This window comes from Agrilus planipennis, unplaced genomic scaffold (genome assembly GCF_000699045.2).
Source record: "Agrilus planipennis isolate EAB-ADULT unplaced genomic scaffold, Apla_2.0 scaffold275, whole genome shotgun sequence".
In the NCBI taxonomy this organism is placed as follows: domain Eukaryota; kingdom Metazoa; phylum Arthropoda; class Insecta; order Coleoptera; family Buprestidae; genus Agrilus; species Agrilus planipennis.
In genome coordinates this window covers 317,811-334,350 of record NW_020439067.1, presented here as the reverse complement: position 1 = coordinate 334,350, position 16,540 = coordinate 317,811, and the positions used below count along the sequence as shown (strand labels likewise).

Here is a 16,540-nt window from a genome sequence, read left to right as displayed (position 1 = left end):
AAAACACGCTCACCTTCAACGAAATTTCCTTTCCGAGGCTTTGTGTCAGCCCAATCACATATTGTGTCAATACTTATCATTTTATCGTAATTTAAAAACTTGGAAATTGCACGGTACACTATAGGAACTACGATAAATTTTCCCTAATCGGCGCCATGTTTTTAGGCTCCTCCCATTTGACGGATCCCAATAGTGTTGGCATACATTCCTCAATGTAAGAGGACCATTTTCTTTGGGATTTTGTAGTTCGAATTAAAAAGTCATTGCAATGACATCTCTTTGTTTTTCGACAACTTTTCGACACTCTCTACGAATTCATTTTCAACTACAGACTCCTACTGATCGAAATAACATAATTAAAAAACAAAGCTAGAAGCAGGTAGTACAGGTCAGAAATGTGGAGAAATTGAAGACATTAGAAGAACAAAGATGAAGTCAATAAGGAAAAGGATAGAAATTACAGTAGGACACCTATTTAGACATAAGGTTTATTTGGAGACGTACTAAAAGCAGAAGCAAGAAAAGTTTACGGGAAATGCGAAGTTTGACTCACAGGAATCAGTCTTCGGAACGACGACCCCAATGTCAATTATATAGTAGTCATAAAATGCATATACAGGGTGTCCCATAAATAGCGAACGACCTTTCAATTGTGAGTCTGGCGAATTCCAAAAAAAAAACAATTGCTTGTTTATAATGCTCTAAAACGAAGACTGTCCATTCTTCAAAAATTTTTTTTTTAAACAACATTAAAAACTGTAGGCCTTTTTAATATTCAGTAGGTAATAAATATTCCCACCAAAACCAATAATACAGAAAAGAGAACAACGTTGTTTTCTGTTTCCTTAACTTGCACTGTGAGTCCCTCTTTACTACCAAATTTTAACATTGTAAGGACACTAGAATATCCTATTTTACTTTTATAAATGACTTGAATCAGTCTGTTTCAATTTAATGCTATATACGATTTTTGAAAAATCATACTTGTACTTGTACCTTTTTATTGCATTACATTGAAAGTTCTATTTTAAACGGGATAATTAAGGATGTGCCTACAAAACGCTAACGAAGAAGTTGTACATCGATGTTTTTGTCCAATCATCAGAATTTTATCGACAGAAATGTCATTTACATGACTGTACAAATCCATTATATTTATTTTCTTTGCTTACCTACTGTGAAGCCAAAGTTATGAAGAATATTAAATTATAGTGTTATTTATAATACGTAAAAGCATTTCAGTTTTTTCCTATTTATTTTATACATAATTTCAAATTACTGATCATTTTTATTTGGATACTGAAATGAAATTTTCCCAATTTCTCTGAAATCCATTAAAAAATTTCCTTCACCATACTTTTCGATAATTTCATAATTATAATTATTTCTTTTTACTTATTAAAAAACTTAACAGACACGAGACTGTATCATGAAAAATATTCACTTTTTAGGGACGCATTTCCGTTAATTGAAAAAGTGAATTACGCTTTCAAAAACTTCAACATTCGAGCGTATATTCCAAAGCACTACATGGTCACAAACGCGCATACATACATAGACACAGAGACATGTTTATGACCGGGCAATGTCATTTATTTTCCGAATTGATGCCTCAATCGAAGTGAACCTCTAATCGGATAGTGCACGTAATTTTTCTGCTAAATCAATATTGGCATAATTATCGAACGTTTGGTTAGACGTTCATTTCCGTTATTGAAAAAGCGGGTCGTTCAAGCATTTTGTTAAACAAACATTTTGTTCCGATGCAAATTTTGCTGGATCTCTAGGCGAAATTATTCATAATATGATACGCCATACAAAAATATACAATATACAGTACCACAATTTCACGAAATTAAAACGTTTGGTATAGCTACAGACTCATGAAGACTACACCAGGGGCATCAACTCAAATAGAAGATTTTGACAAAATTAGCCCCTAAACATTAAACTAGTACTCTTCAGTGGAAGTTTTTCTTATTTTACAAAAAAAATATTTTGCCTTCTTAAATGACTCTTAGGGCTTAGATACAAAAAAAAATTGTAGGACAGGAACAACCTTGATTGAAAAATAATAATTTAATATTGGATGGTTTTGTACTCAAAAAATAATCCCAGTGGGAAATTATTTCATAGGCATTATCCTACCGCAAAAACTAGTCAAACAACCCTTTAATATTAAATTTTAACTATGGATTTGCCACACAGTTCAAATTACAGCTTACCCACCATTAAACAAATGTAAATAATTAATAGACATGCACATTTTATAATAATCCTACCTTAAGCTCCCTGACGAAGAAAACGAATAGCTTCAATCCAATGCCTCTGAAAGGAGAAATCCAAAAACTCTTGAAAATACGTTTCCTGTGACAATTTCTTTCTTTTCACCACTCCCGCGGTTAACTGTACGCACTTCCGCATTTTCGCGCGTAAGGAACTGTAAGAACGTCTGCGAACTCAAAATTACGAATCATCACATATTCGCATTGTCCAAATAGTCCCGAAGGCATGTCCGTATTCACACAACTAATGTCCAAAAATTTGCACGTCGATTATTATACCAGACCACACAGAAGTACCTATACAATTTTATTTAAGAATTTTACCAATTGGTTATTTATAAAAATTAAGGAAGAGAAAAATAATAAAAAAGTTACTGTTTTCGTTCTTATTAAATTCAACTTTTTTAAAAATTAAATCTCATTTAACAGCAATAATTTAAAAAGTTAAGCCATTTACCCTTAAACTGTTACATTTAAATTTCATCTCAAAATAAAAATCTAAAAGATTACTCTAAACTCTAAGCACTCAATACGAAATGAGAGAATTCTGATAGCAAATAAGCTCTTTAACAACGTCATACCAATCAAAATCCTAATTACGAACCCTCAATTACTTATACCTTACAATTATATCGCCTGTACTAACCGTTTTGAAACCTGAAACTCGTGTTTCTTGAATCAAATATAACTGAAAATTAATTTTATTCACGACATCCACAAATTAGTTCATGTGCTTTTATAACGCCTTAAGTTCCGCATAGCTTGGATAGTTTTGTTATTTGTTATCTGTTACAATCTTACAACATTCACGATATGAAATTAAAACTCCAGGTTTGATTCCATGTCGTTCCAGATAAAATTTCCATTTTTCATCGTATAAATGAAACTTTTACACTGTAAAGTAATACGACGCTTAAATGAAACTTCGTTTCGCCGGCTGAATATTACGAATTCAACTTTCGGCGTGATATAACTCAATACATATACACATACATAGGGAAAATGTAAGTCGTAAAAACAAAACGACTCCTTAAGAATTTAATAGGACAGGAAGTCTTGATATGCAACGTACGAGAAGGCTCATATAAAATGGAGAACGAAGCGTAAAAACGATTCAAATTTACGCGATGGTTCAACTATTGTAAAGATTGCACACAGATAACTGTACATATATATATATATATTTCAAGAAGCTGCTACTACGATAATTAAATTTTACAAAACCAACCCCATCCTTTAAAAGAAAAAATGCAATTTGTACCAACGGTCTATAAAATAATGTGAATAGTTAAAAATCATTAATTATTGACCTTTACAAATGCTTTAAAGATTAGAAAATCTATACAAAATGACAAAAGGTATATATTACAGCAAGTCTAAAACAAAATTGGAAATGACAGTTATACGATATCTAAATAGCAATGAAACATAAAATTAATTAGTTTCCTTTAATTTCCCTGATCAAATTTGCAATACCAATGTGCAAAATTTTCTCAGATATAAATACTCTTAATTAGACAAACCCTTCATTACACTCACCCATTAATGGAAGGTTTTATCAAGGAAATCGTCGAGTTTATAACCAGAGAACAATGTCATAGACTTCTTAATAGACTAATATCTAGTTTTACCCATGTTTTAAATAATAAGTTTGAAATACATCGTTAAAACTAATCATTATTAGATTATTACATTTAGAAGATTATGATATTGTTCTCTGATTGGTAACTCGACAAATTCTTGATAAAATTTTCCATCAAAGGGTGAGTTAGTCCAATAAAGTGTGATATTTAAAATAATTAGTCCAACTGTACGCAATATTATACAATAATTTCATCTCGTCCTTCTTAAAAAAGTATAACAGTTAATTATCAAAAATAAAAGATGAAAGAGTCCATGAGGGTTTTCATTCGAACTCATACATAAGCAGTAGAGCCCCCTTTAGATAGAATTTATGTCTCAAAATTTGAGACATTTATTGAAAAATAAAGCACACATTTCGTTCGGTGCTTTCCTTGTGAAACACTTTAATTAATAGATCACATTGTAAAAGTTTTAACAAAAGTTATAAAAATAAATATACCTTGAGGTACCTTGATGAGTTGACTGTTATAAAGGTATAAAAAATTTAAATCAAAATATTGTAAACTTGCTAAATACATTAAAAAACATTTTGAAAATTATAATAAATTAAAGTTTACTATGCACGAAGGAAAGTAGGGCTCTACTTTTTACTAAGTATTAATGGAAAAAATCTCCCTGGTGGACCCTTCTTCTTTAGTGGATGTCTAAAGCTAAATAACGGAATAATGGACCCAATATTGTTTTCAGATTGGAATCGCCGACAAGATCGTTAGGTATTCGTGCGCCCGGTGGGATCAAGATAGAGTCCAGGGCAGGCGAAATAAACGGGGTGTCTTTTCGGGACATTAAGTTAAAATCTGTCGCGGGCGAAATACGGTTAGAGTCCGGTTCGGTTAAGATGCAAAACTTGCCGACCGCCATCCCTTCATCGAGATCGACGCAGTCGAAAAGTCACGAAGTTTATCAACTGTGTGTGTGCAGCAGCGGAAAATTATTCCTGGCCCATTCCCATGCCATTTGCGCTTCGGCGGAAAACGACAACGTTTGCCGATAAAAGATAATTTTACCAGAAGAACAAAACAATTTATTACTCGAGCATTTTCTATTCATTAACGTGAAGATATTGTTTCGATAAATTCATATACAAAATATACGAAATATTTTTGCCAAACAAATTATCCTTTCTTTAGAACAAATCACTTTCAATTTGAAACAAATCGGATCGCACTTTATAAGCAAACATATTGACTAAAATTTCAAAAGCAATAGCTTTGAATAAATTTTCGTCTACCTAATTAACATTGTTAATCCGCAACTTCTTCTCTATATACATAAATTTTTTTCAATTTTTCTGAATGTACCTTTACTTTAAAAAATATTGCGTTAAAACTCTTTTTATCTAAAATTTAAAGTTATAAATAATTTTCGTCAAAAATGATATTTATAAGAGAACAATTTTGAAAGAGAAAACTTAATTTTGTAAATCTACTCGCTTTCTCAACGAAAAATTAATCTGTTTCATACACGTATAATAAATTGGTTTGACATTAAAGTCAAGCAAAGTTTAAATGAAGTTTTACTGATAATCGCATGTCTGAAATGACCTAAACTTATCTAAAAATTAATCACAAATAATTCAAGCTTACAATGAATATAAAGTAGGTACTGAAGTACTGGCGCGATCTAATAAATAAGGATATGCACAAATTGAAAATGACTTATTCCTTAAATTTACCCTCCCTTAAGTTAAATCTTTGTGTACATATATACAAAAAAAAATGTATATTATATAGAAGAACCAATTTGTAGGACAGGAACAACCTTGATTGAAAAATAATAATTTAATATTGGATGGTTTTGTACTCAAAAAATAATCCCAGTGGGAAATTATTTCATAGGCATTATCCTACCGCAAAAACTAGTCAAACAACCCTTTAATATTAAATTTTAACTATGGATTTGCCACACAGTTCAAATTACAGCTTACCCACCATTAAACAAATGTAAATAATTAATAGACATGCACATTTTATAATAATCCTACCTTAAGCTCCCTGACGAAGAAAACGAATAGCTTCAATCCAATGCCTCTGAAAGGAGAAATCCAAAAACTCTTGAAAATACGTTTCCTGTGACAATTTCTTTCTTTTCACCACTCCCGCGGTTAACTGTACGCACTTCCGCATTTTCGCGCGTAAGGAACTGTAAGAACGTCTGCGAACTCAAAATTACGAATCATCTCATATTCGCATTGTCCAAATAGTCCCGAAGGCATGTCCGTATTCACACAACTAATGTCCAAAAATTTGCACGTCGATTATTATACCAGACCACACAGAAGTACCTATACAATTTTATTTAAGAATTTGACCAATTGGTTATTTATAAAAATTAAGGAAGANTCCAAAAAGAGCTCGTTTGCAGTGTGTACGAGGTGCTCAATTTGAATAATACCCCCTAAAGACGGGGCAACGTTATACTCCACCACTAACGTCAAAACCTTACTGTAGATCCCATGAATCTTTACACCACACGCGCAAAAATGCGATATTTCCTTTAATATTCTGCAAGTACCTACCTAATATACATCTACCGGAAAAATATTCGCATGAGAATTATAAAAACGTAATATTTCTGTGAAAATTACCTATTCACTGCCATTCCTACCATTTGTTTAAAAGATGATTAAGAAAAGCGCTTCGCTAACTCCCTACGTTACGGAAAACTAACTCACTCACCTCTTTGAAGGTATAAAAAACATTTTAAAGAGCGTATTTGCACAAAATTATCATCACTACGCCGCATAAAAGGCATTTGCAAAGGTATTTATCTAAATTATTTTCGAAAACTGCGTCTACAAGCCACATTTCTGCATGGTATAATCAATTCAATCGATCGCACACGATTGAATCGCAGGACGTAGCAGGACGCATACCGGAGTTTTCCGAAGCGAAGCTTTCAAACCGAATGCGGACCAACGAAAAAGCAAAAAGCTTATGTCAATTTACAGGCGATTGGTGGAAATTCAAATAAAACAGTGGCAAAAAAAGAATTGCAAATCACATAAAATATAAATACCGCAAAAATAAACTCTATTTCTGAAACACAAAATCATTGGTAATACTAAACAGTTTAATGTTTTAAAGGAATTATTCTAATTTTATGTAAATTACTATTAAAACATATATCTATTGGCAACAGAGATTTTCAAATATCAATAAACTAAAAAATATACAATTAATATATGGATATAAATGTTCATTTCTATTTATTTTTCGATAACAACTACATGAAAAGAAATTAAATTAAAATCGTAGGCCAAATAAACCACTAGTAAACTAATAGTTCTAATGAATCAAGACGTTAGTAAATGTACCGTTAGGTTATGCAACACACAATTCATATTGAAAAATTATAGTTCATCTCGATATTTCCAAAATATTAATTGACTTATTGGGATATTTATTTAAAAGGATAATTACTTATTTTAATTTCTAAATGAGCCATGTCTTCCCAGGTATGTATCTTTAATAATAACATCTGAGCAAACATTACAATATTTCCTAACCTTTTAGCAACTATTTCGATTTCCTCAAAATATTATCTCAAAGATAAAAAAATTCGATAAAGGCATTGGAGCAAGGCTTCCAGAAGCGTATAAGAAATTTTACAAAGAGTGGCAACTTACAGAACCGTCTGCAGTCCACTATATCCCTGAAGAAGGTAATTGGAAGCGAGATGAAGTTACTGGTGAAGTGTAAGATTCTCTATGAGCATCTCAACATCTTGCAATAACATTTTAATTATAGCTTTCCTGTACAGAACTTCCATATTCCTCTACAGTTTCCCCCAGAGGCAGAAAATCATATCTGGGGAGGAGAAGGTGTTGTCCAAGGTTTTCAAAAGCGCAACACCAAGAATAACAGAAGAGTTCCACACTTTTGGGTGCCAACATTAAAGCGATCAGTTGTTTACAGTGAAGTTTTAGATAATTATATGTCTGTTATAATAACTGATAAGGCTCTTAATATAATACATGAACATTATGGGTTTGATCATTATTTATTAAAGGTACGATTGCTTAAAATGATTTTACATATTTTACATATGCCATTTGTAGACACCAGCCTGTGATTTAAGACTTTTATTGCCCTTGAGGCTTAAAAGGAAGATTCTAGAAGAGCTGCAAAATGGTTGCCCAGCATATCAAAATAATCCAGAAAAACAGAAAGCAGTTCTAAGTCGTTATAGTCAATATTTAACAGCAGTAAGATTTAAATTTATCTTTGTATGTTTATTTTGAATCTTATATGAATATGTTTCTAGTATACTGCAGAAGAAATTGAATGGTATGGTTACACATTTCAAGAAGCTTGTGCCAAATTGGAAAAGTCTTTAGAGGCACAAAATAGACCTGTTCCTCTCAAACAAATATATAGGACGAAATTAATTGAAAAATTACATCAAAATGCTGCCTCAAATGAAGAAGTCAACCAAGAAATTACGTAAGAATCTAAAACTACATCTGAACTTAATTTGTTAATTATTGATTTGTTTGTAGGAAGACTGTTTCATGGATTGAAAAGATTAATCCATTTGGTAAAAAGCATGAAACATAAACAGTTAAATTTATAAACTGACAAAATTGTAGATTTGATTTTCTTTTTTGTGTATGTTCATTATTACAAATATAATAAATAGTACCTATATGGAAATAATCATTGCCTTTTAAATGAAAGTAAATCTTAAAAAAAATCTATCAAACGCATTTTAACAATAAACAGAATATAAATGTAGCATTATATCATTATCAGGGAAACTTTTTTAAATAATAATGTGGAAAATTGCTCCACAAAAATCAATTTATCCACAGTAATTGCGATATTCATTTTCATGAAATTAGTTTTCTAAAATTGATTGTTTTAAAATTGATTTGCCAATATAAATACATTCCTAAAAACGACTTACTGACAAATTGAAATTACTGTCCTTAAAAAAACAAAAAAAAAATGTAACACTAATTATTTCTTTTTATCACATTTATTGGAAACAATCAAACATTAAAATTACTACATACAATACAAATATATTGATAATGTAATAGCTCTAATGAAACCGAAATAGCAAGAAAAACAAAATTATATAATTATAAATATATATATATACAAAATCAATCTGGCTAAAACGGTGACAGGTATATATTAATTAACTAACTGTGCAATCAAGTTCCCCCTGTTTAGGTACACATTCCAAAACGAACACAATAGCTTTCGTTATGTACGTCATTGTACCATAACAGCCACTGGGAGCACTGTCATAAAAATGTTGACATATATACGCAGCTCCCGCGCACAGCAATGTCCCCTGAGGGGTCAATTCCCTTTTATCTTTTGGTTTAGCGCAACACAGAGTCGCATCTCCGTCACATTTCATCTAAAAGGGAGCTCTTGTACATTGTACGATATTTTGTTTCCCTTTTATGAATCGCTTGCAATAAATTAAAATAATAATAATAGTGTCTTACCTGGTCTTCCAAAAAGAGCTCGTTTGCAGTGTGTACGAGGTGCTCAATTTGAATAATACCCCCTAAAGACGGGGCAACGTTATACTCCACCACTAACGTCAAAACCATTAGCGCTTCCACAATAAGTTGTCTGTACTCTGGTTGGGGTATAGAGTTCAAAACGGTCTCAACAGCAAGAGCAAATTTCAATTCTCCTGGTGTCATCTCCTGCGTTAAATGTTGGGGCAACACCTTGCCTGCAATGTCGATCCCCTGGCACTAAAACGTAATCCGTGAAATAATTTATGCAATTTATATTTTAATTTTTCTTCTTACTCTTTCCAATACTTTCCAAATTCTTGGATAAAATTTTGGGGGAACTCTATTAAGGGCTCCATCCAATCTTCTTCTCCTAATCCATTGTCCCTGACGATCATTATCACCAAGTACTTCGTCCCCAAAGTCAGACTCAGATCCCAAAAGGCTTCCTATCTGACTTTTCTGTTAAAACAAAATTTGAAAATTATATGTAGTATGATTTTTCTCAATATAACTATTCTTCAAAGATGCTTTCTTAACTATTAGATAAAAGCAGAATGTGCTAAATTAAGACATACCTTGCTAAGTCTACCAGATTTTGTACTAACAACAGACAAATTTCCGTGTCCCACTGAAAGGGAAAAAAAATTTAAAAAAGATTCAAAGGAAATGCACAAGATGAAATTAATATTTTCTTATTAAGTAAGTTACAAAAAAGGAAAATAAAAAGACACAACAAATTTAAATGAAATCATGAGCAAGAATAAAGTACTAAAATAATAATTACTCTATTTATTACATCAAACAAAATAACAAAGTGAATCAAAAGGCCCATTATTAAAATTACAATTAATGAACTGAAAATTAAACATGAAAAAGTTACGCAAGCATTAATATTTATATTACAATTATTTAATCAGTCTACTACTTATCAAAGCGATTGGCAACAATAGTTACAGAATACTCAAAATTTAAAAGAAACTAGAAGAAAAGATTCTTTGCAAAGTTCGTTTTATAAAAACGACACAGTCCAAAACTTCTCTAAAATAATCGGCAACTACCTTAATTACAATTTTAGGTAAATCAAGATAACTACCGCTACTAATTGCAAACTCCTTCCCACTTATAATGAAAAGAAGCAAATTTTTCATCTCAAAAGGGCTCAAATTCAGCAAATGTTCAGAGGCGTCGTCACCATCGCACATTAGAGTTCTCGACAACTCGGTAGCCATTACTTGTATGATGAGCCCTACTCTAAGCCTCAACATTTCCATAAATAGATGGGGCTCAGTTCTGATAAACATCCCCAAGTATACCAAAAGTTCTTGGGTTAACATGGCTGTACTTTTATCTTCTCCGTAAGCTTCATTAATAAGCGTTCTTAGATCCGCTTCTGGGAGAGGGGCAGTTGTGGTATGCTCATTGTTCGGTGGCATACCCACAGTTATTTGTTTTTGACGAACTAGGAGATCCGTCACTGCTTTGGCAAGATCTTCGACACGTTTTCCTAATATTCCAGCAGTGTGTCGTACTAAACCCCACAACTTTTGCTGACAAGCTTTTTCATAAAGACCTTTCAGCAAATGACGAACAGTTACAGGCTTTCCGTCCTCGATCATTCCGGTATCGAAATCCAGGCCTTTTGAATGAACCAAATATTGAAAAATGTCGCCCTGTTCTTCTAAAGATTCTGATTCGCGAAGCATTTGAAATAATTCTTCCACCTAAATAAAAAATTATTAGACATATGATAAAAAAAATAAAATAAAACTTAAATTGATACCTCTGTATCTGCATACTGACAATCACTATTATTACGATGTCTAGCCACGGTTATTGCGGGAATGCTGCTCAATTTATTTTGTGACGTTTTAGTTACGTTGTCAGGTTGAGGCGATTCCCTCCTAACTTCTTCCGGGGTTGGAGATCTTGCTGGTCCAGAATGATCATAAATGTCTAATAAACTACCTGTAGGTATTAATACTGACCCTTTTCTTTCTAAATTTGTACTTTCCATGCCAAGAGTTTCAGCTGAAACAATTTTTTTTTTTTTTAAATCAGTAAAAGATTATAACAGTAGTAATAACTTTTTGACTTACAGTCCACATTAATAGATCTTGTTTTCTTAATTGTGCCCCTCACGGACATTTTTCGTTTTATTGTGCGCCCTTTACCGTTTAAGGCTGCATTTAACAAAGCCGATTTAGTAGATAAGGATTTCATCATGTGACCTTCTAAGTATGTTTGAACTTGGGCATTTAACTCTGAAACAGAATATCTTTAAGTATTTCCGTATAAACATTTTTGTTAATCAAGAACTTACTGTCTGGTAATCCGTCCTCATGATTACCCAAGAAATTTAAATTGGCTATACAGCTAGTACTCAAAAAATCGTTTAAATAACCAAGGGTTACTCTCGTGCCATTTATGTAACCTGATTTTAACTTTTTCATTGTCGTGATCATAGCTAACGGAATTTTTCCATTATCTAGAATTTCGTAAAAAGAGAAACGTTATCTCGATGCATTACAAACTAATGTACATGTAAATCACCAAAGTTACTAGTAATTAACATGCTTTTTATAAATATTAACTCTAGGGTCATGCAATTTCAAAAAAAGCGTTTAAAAACTTCAGAAGTAAAATGTTCAAAGAAAACGTAAATGGTTTTTCGAGAAACATTTATTTCTTCTGAGAATATTAGTGCAAAGCTAAAATAATTGCACTGACACAATAAATTATTTAATATAAAAGCTTATGTTTAATTTTTAATTTTTTTCTATATGACCCCTACTGTGTAGGTATATTTTCTGCTTTCAAATTGCAATTCTTTTCTGTTTCAAAGAGCCTCTAAATATATATTTACTTGCGTCAGATAAATTATATTGGTGCATTTAATGTGATTAAAATATTACCTAGGTGGTTATAGGAGACCAATAAAATAAGTGTTGGTCTACCGAGCATATTACGCCAGTTCATAGTTAGGAACGCAAGGTGTGATACAAATTTGTCAACCAGCAACGCCGTATCAAAACTAGTGTAGTACTCCTCCAAATCAAAATCCTAAGCCCCCCGCGGAGTGAGAACAACATGCAACAACAACACCACGTATTCAAACAACAACAATTATGGTTTCAAAGACAACAAAAAAAAAAACTCAAGAAATAAAGAGCAAACTTTGTGTAAGGGTAGATCAAATCACCACAAAATAATGTAGATATTTATGTATCCTATTATAGTAATCATACGTTACCTCGTTCAGCATAAAAAATCTTGAATTATCCCAAAGCTGAGTCATTTTTAAAAAGCAAAACATGACAATTACATTACAAATACAGCAAAGTTAGTATTTTTATCATGAACGCCTGAAGGTGGAATGTAAACTACTATTTTCTAGCATTAATTAGTTCACCAAAAAGAGGGTAAACGAGGGGAAACTGGCTCTGTAGCTATAATTTTCTGATTTTTTTCTTGTAGAACTTACGTTTGCTACTATACACAATTTATCCCCAAAATATTATACCGGAAGTAAAAAGAAAATAATAATATNCTTGATAAAAAAAATCCATTGCAAATATAATTAAAATGAAATATGTGAGATAAATTTGGATTAAAATAATAGTAAAAAATTTATTTATGGCTTTTTTAGAACTACTGTTTTAAGCTGTAATCAAAACCATATACTTTTTGAAAATGAATGAAAAAATACGTTAGCACTTTACAACAGAACATTAAAGGCATTTTTTTCATGTACATTTCTTATTATTACTTAATTATTATTATGCAATTTTATATTTTATTACGACAGATTAATTTCTTATTAAGATGCATCAGGGGTTTTATTAGTCGCAAATTGGCTTAATCTTTTGGGGATAAATAAGCGTCGATATAAGTTACTTGCACAAAAAATACACGGCCTATAGCAACGGAGTCAGACCCGTTTTTATTCAAAAGAACCCTTTAATATAAGGGGTTACCATTAATACTACAATAGTAATATTAAAAGTTTAAACAAGAAAATTTTAAACTTTTAATCACAATTTCAACACATATTTTTCTGTTATAATAAGAAAAATGCCTTGTTAAAATAGTACTCTCTAAGCAATTTTTAAAATAAGTAATAAAGAATATTAGACACTTCAGTTACGTTAAAAATAATAGTTAACCCCTTCTTCGATCATTTTAAACAGAAATTTAGTTCCACATTAACGTAAGTAATAAAACGATACTTAAAAAAGTAGAAGATAAGCCAAATAGTTTAAGTACCTAAATGTATATTTCTACAGGCAATGACAACCACTGGACGACCCATTATATTTTGCCAGCTCGATTTCAAGAAATTGATTTCACTCTTGTAAATGTCTATCATTAGTTCATAATCAGTGGCAATGTAATTTTGGGACATATCAGTGAACTGATCAACATAAAGTTTTCGATTAATTCTGTGTAATCAATTTCAAACTAAAAAAACTATAAATACCTGTGGAGTGAAGGCGAAAATTTTATCGCCCAATGAATACAATTTGCTAGTACTTAAGATGCCCATATCTCTTGATTTTCTTCCAGACAAACCGAGCTTCTTGTTACGTCCTATATTTGAAAAAAATAATTTTACCTACTTTCCTTTCGGACAGTTTCCTTTCGTTACCTAAGTACGTATAAAGATACGATAAAACCTTGGCGGGTTGAACTTCAATGGGGGCAACGTCAGCTATGGTTTGTACGAGAATATCATGTTCCATTAATTTTTGTTTGATGGCGTTATCTTCAGCTAAAATTACAACTTGAACAACTACATCTGGTTTTTTTTCGGAGCATAATCTCCGATTTAATGGATCCAACTCTCCCACCGCAAGAAATTTCTAAACAAATAAGTAATATTTTATCAACCACCTCAAAACATTTATAACATTAAAAAGTACCTCTTGCAATAATTTTCCTAAAATATATAACGACTGTGCCCATAAAAACGGGCAGACACCCCTAGCAATCCTTTTCTGACTACCAGGGTCTTTGTATTCTGCATTTACAAGTTCTGAAGGGACGGCATATAATTCAGGCACAAGTCTTAATCCCTCTTCGCTTTTTATCATTATCTAGTCAAAAAATACAAATAAGGCACAATAAAAAGCATATACTTAATAACTATTTCATAATTTCATACTTTTTCTAATTGTTCAGTTAACGAATTAGCCATTTCGACTTTTCCTTGAAAACAGTAGTCAAGGATAAGGTAACAAAAAAATAAAGGCCATTCACATTCTATATTTTCAAACATCCGTAACTCCCATGGCTCATAATACAACCTGTTTGGGTCCTAAAAATGCGTCGAATGAATTCTGGTAACCATTTTTTTTATTATATAACGTAATAAACCTCTTTCGGCGTCTTGTATCCATCTCTTAGAAATCTTTTACAACCATATGGACCTTGTAATTTAGTTATTATGGATTCTCTGGTCAATTTTATAAGACCAGGATCGTCAACAGCAAATGCCGGAAAACTAATTACCGACAAAAGACCGCTATCTAGTTCTTTTGAACTTGATTCTCTGGGTAACATGGACTAAAAAGATACAGACCACCCCAATAAATATAAATAAATCGCACCCACTTGTAAATAATGTTATAAGTTTTATTTCTCTGTGCTATAATTTTATTTTTAAATTAATTAAACAATTTATATCCATTATTAATAATTAAAACAAAAATAATTCTGCTACTAGACATGAATTTGAAATTGACTATCTTTAGGTTCTCACCTTCTTATTTACAAGCAAAAAAACACGATTTTGACTTCATTTAAATTTTACTATAATTATACAAAGTAAGCATTATGTAATTGCATACGATTCGTAAATAAGCTTACTTGTAAAACTGCTTGGCATTTCTGTGCTTCATCTGCTAAAACATGAATCACACTATACGGACCACCTCTAGCCCCAAACAAGTCTAATTCGTTCATAGCTTCAAGAGCTGCCTTGGCCATCCCTACTGAACTGGCATTCAATTCTGGCAAACCATGGTTTGTTTTATCACCTCTTTCCCAAATTCCATAGTCAGGAATACAGTATGCACTTTCAATATAAAACACAAGATTTTGAATGAATGCAACTTCATCTAAATTAAAAACAATTTGTAGTCCTGAAGCAGTCATTTGTGCAAGAACCAAGAGATATAAACTAATAGCATCAATTTGTAAATGACCCCATTCATGGTCACCAACTACAGCCTGACCTGTTGTTGACGAATATTTGGCATGTAATGAATCTAAAGGATTCTGTGTTACCTTAAATTTTTCAACTTTGTCCTTCTGACGCATCATTGCCATCAGAAGGCCCCTCATAAGTTTTACACATGCTTGTTCTAATTCGTAAGTTTTAGCTCTGTCTTCATCTTGGTCTGCAATCTTCTTATAAGACATGGATAGACCCCACACTGCCAGTATACAATAAACGTTGTCTCGAATCCAAGCATGATCATTATCAGGACATGTAGGAAATAATCCTGTGACAGGATTTTGATGAGCCAGTATCAACTTTTGCACAATTCTTTGATAATAATCTAAACGAACACCCGAATTACTTCTATTACGCATCTTAGAATTATTTCTTAGCAACTCTAATTAGCAATACCCTTTTTAAATTGGAATTAATAGTAAATGTCAGTTCAATGTCATGCAACAGAATTTTTTCAAACCACAATACTTCACTATACACTTAAAAACATTTATAACAATAGAAACACATAGAAATATATTTACAACATAATTTTAATACACAAACATTAATTAAGACGCACATTTATCTGTGCAAGAAAACAATTTCTGCACAAATATTTCAGGTTATGTTAAACTGTTGGAACATTTGAACTACACAGCTCTTCTGTAGCTTGTTTGACGCAACATAAATTGAACAGGGTCGGATTCAGGACATTTTACACAAGTCAGGATAAGCTCGCAGAAAAACTTGATTTTAAGATTAATCAATTGAACATGTTCATGTACTAATAGCAATGTTCTATATTTGGATATTTAACTAATACGTATAATTCATAAAATCCAATTTAAAACAAAGTGCAGTTTATTTTTCATAATAATAGAGTTGCTAAATACATTAAGTAAATATTTA

At 31.7% G+C, this 16,540-nt stretch overlaps 3 protein-coding genes across 4 annotated transcripts in view; 2 read left to right on the top strand and 1 right to left on the bottom strand.

The window, feature by feature from the left end:
• The window catches only part of LOC108741431 (delta-sarcoglycan-like), a 19,236-nt gene extending 13,569 nt beyond the window's left edge, over positions 1-5,667 (top strand). Inside the window, exon 3 of the mRNA XM_018476245.1 lies at positions 4,588-5,667. Within this exon, the coding sequence (XP_018331747.1) occupies positions 4,588-4,923 (336 nt within the window). The 3' untranslated portion in view covers positions 4,924-5,667. The remainder of the gene's footprint in view (positions 1-4,587) is intronic.
• A 1,677-nt stretch (positions 5,668-7,344) lies between these two features.
• On the top strand, positions 7,345-8,587 carry LOC108741436 (39S ribosomal protein L28, mitochondrial). Its single transcript, XM_018476249.2, has 6 exons — positions 7,345-7,386; positions 7,445-7,626; positions 7,679-7,940; positions 7,990-8,136; positions 8,196-8,374; positions 8,431-8,587. Exons 1-6 carry the CDS (start codon positions 7,375-7,377, stop codon positions 8,486-8,488), a joined length of 840 nt encoding a protein of 279 aa, XP_018331751.1. The 5' UTR covers positions 7,345-7,374; the 3' UTR covers positions 8,489-8,587.
• A 367-nt stretch (positions 8,588-8,954) lies between these two features.
• On the bottom strand, positions 8,955-16,284 carry LOC108741441 (probable phosphorylase b kinase regulatory subunit alpha). 2 transcript variants are annotated; one of them, XM_018476256.2, is made up of 15 exons: positions 15,280-16,284; positions 14,788-14,976; positions 14,576-14,728; positions 14,334-14,507; positions 14,060-14,273; positions 13,892-14,001; positions 13,678-13,825; positions 11,735-11,899; positions 11,511-11,675; positions 11,195-11,442; positions 10,508-11,135; positions 9,990-10,042; positions 9,709-9,873; positions 9,394-9,651; positions 8,955-9,302 (listed from the first exon to the last, which is right to left on the bottom strand). In XM_018476256.2, exons 1-15 carry the CDS (start codon positions 16,006-16,008, stop codon positions 9,075-9,077), a joined length of 3,627 nt encoding a protein of 1,208 aa, XP_018331758.1. In that variant the 5' UTR covers positions 16,009-16,284; the 3' UTR covers positions 8,955-9,074. The 2 variants fall into 2 exon arrangements, with proteins under 2 accessions (XP_018331758.1, XP_018331759.1); XM_018476257.2 differs by lacking the exon at positions 13,678-13,825 and adding an exon at positions 12,327-12,474.
• Positions 16,285-16,540: the final 256 nt, after the last annotated feature.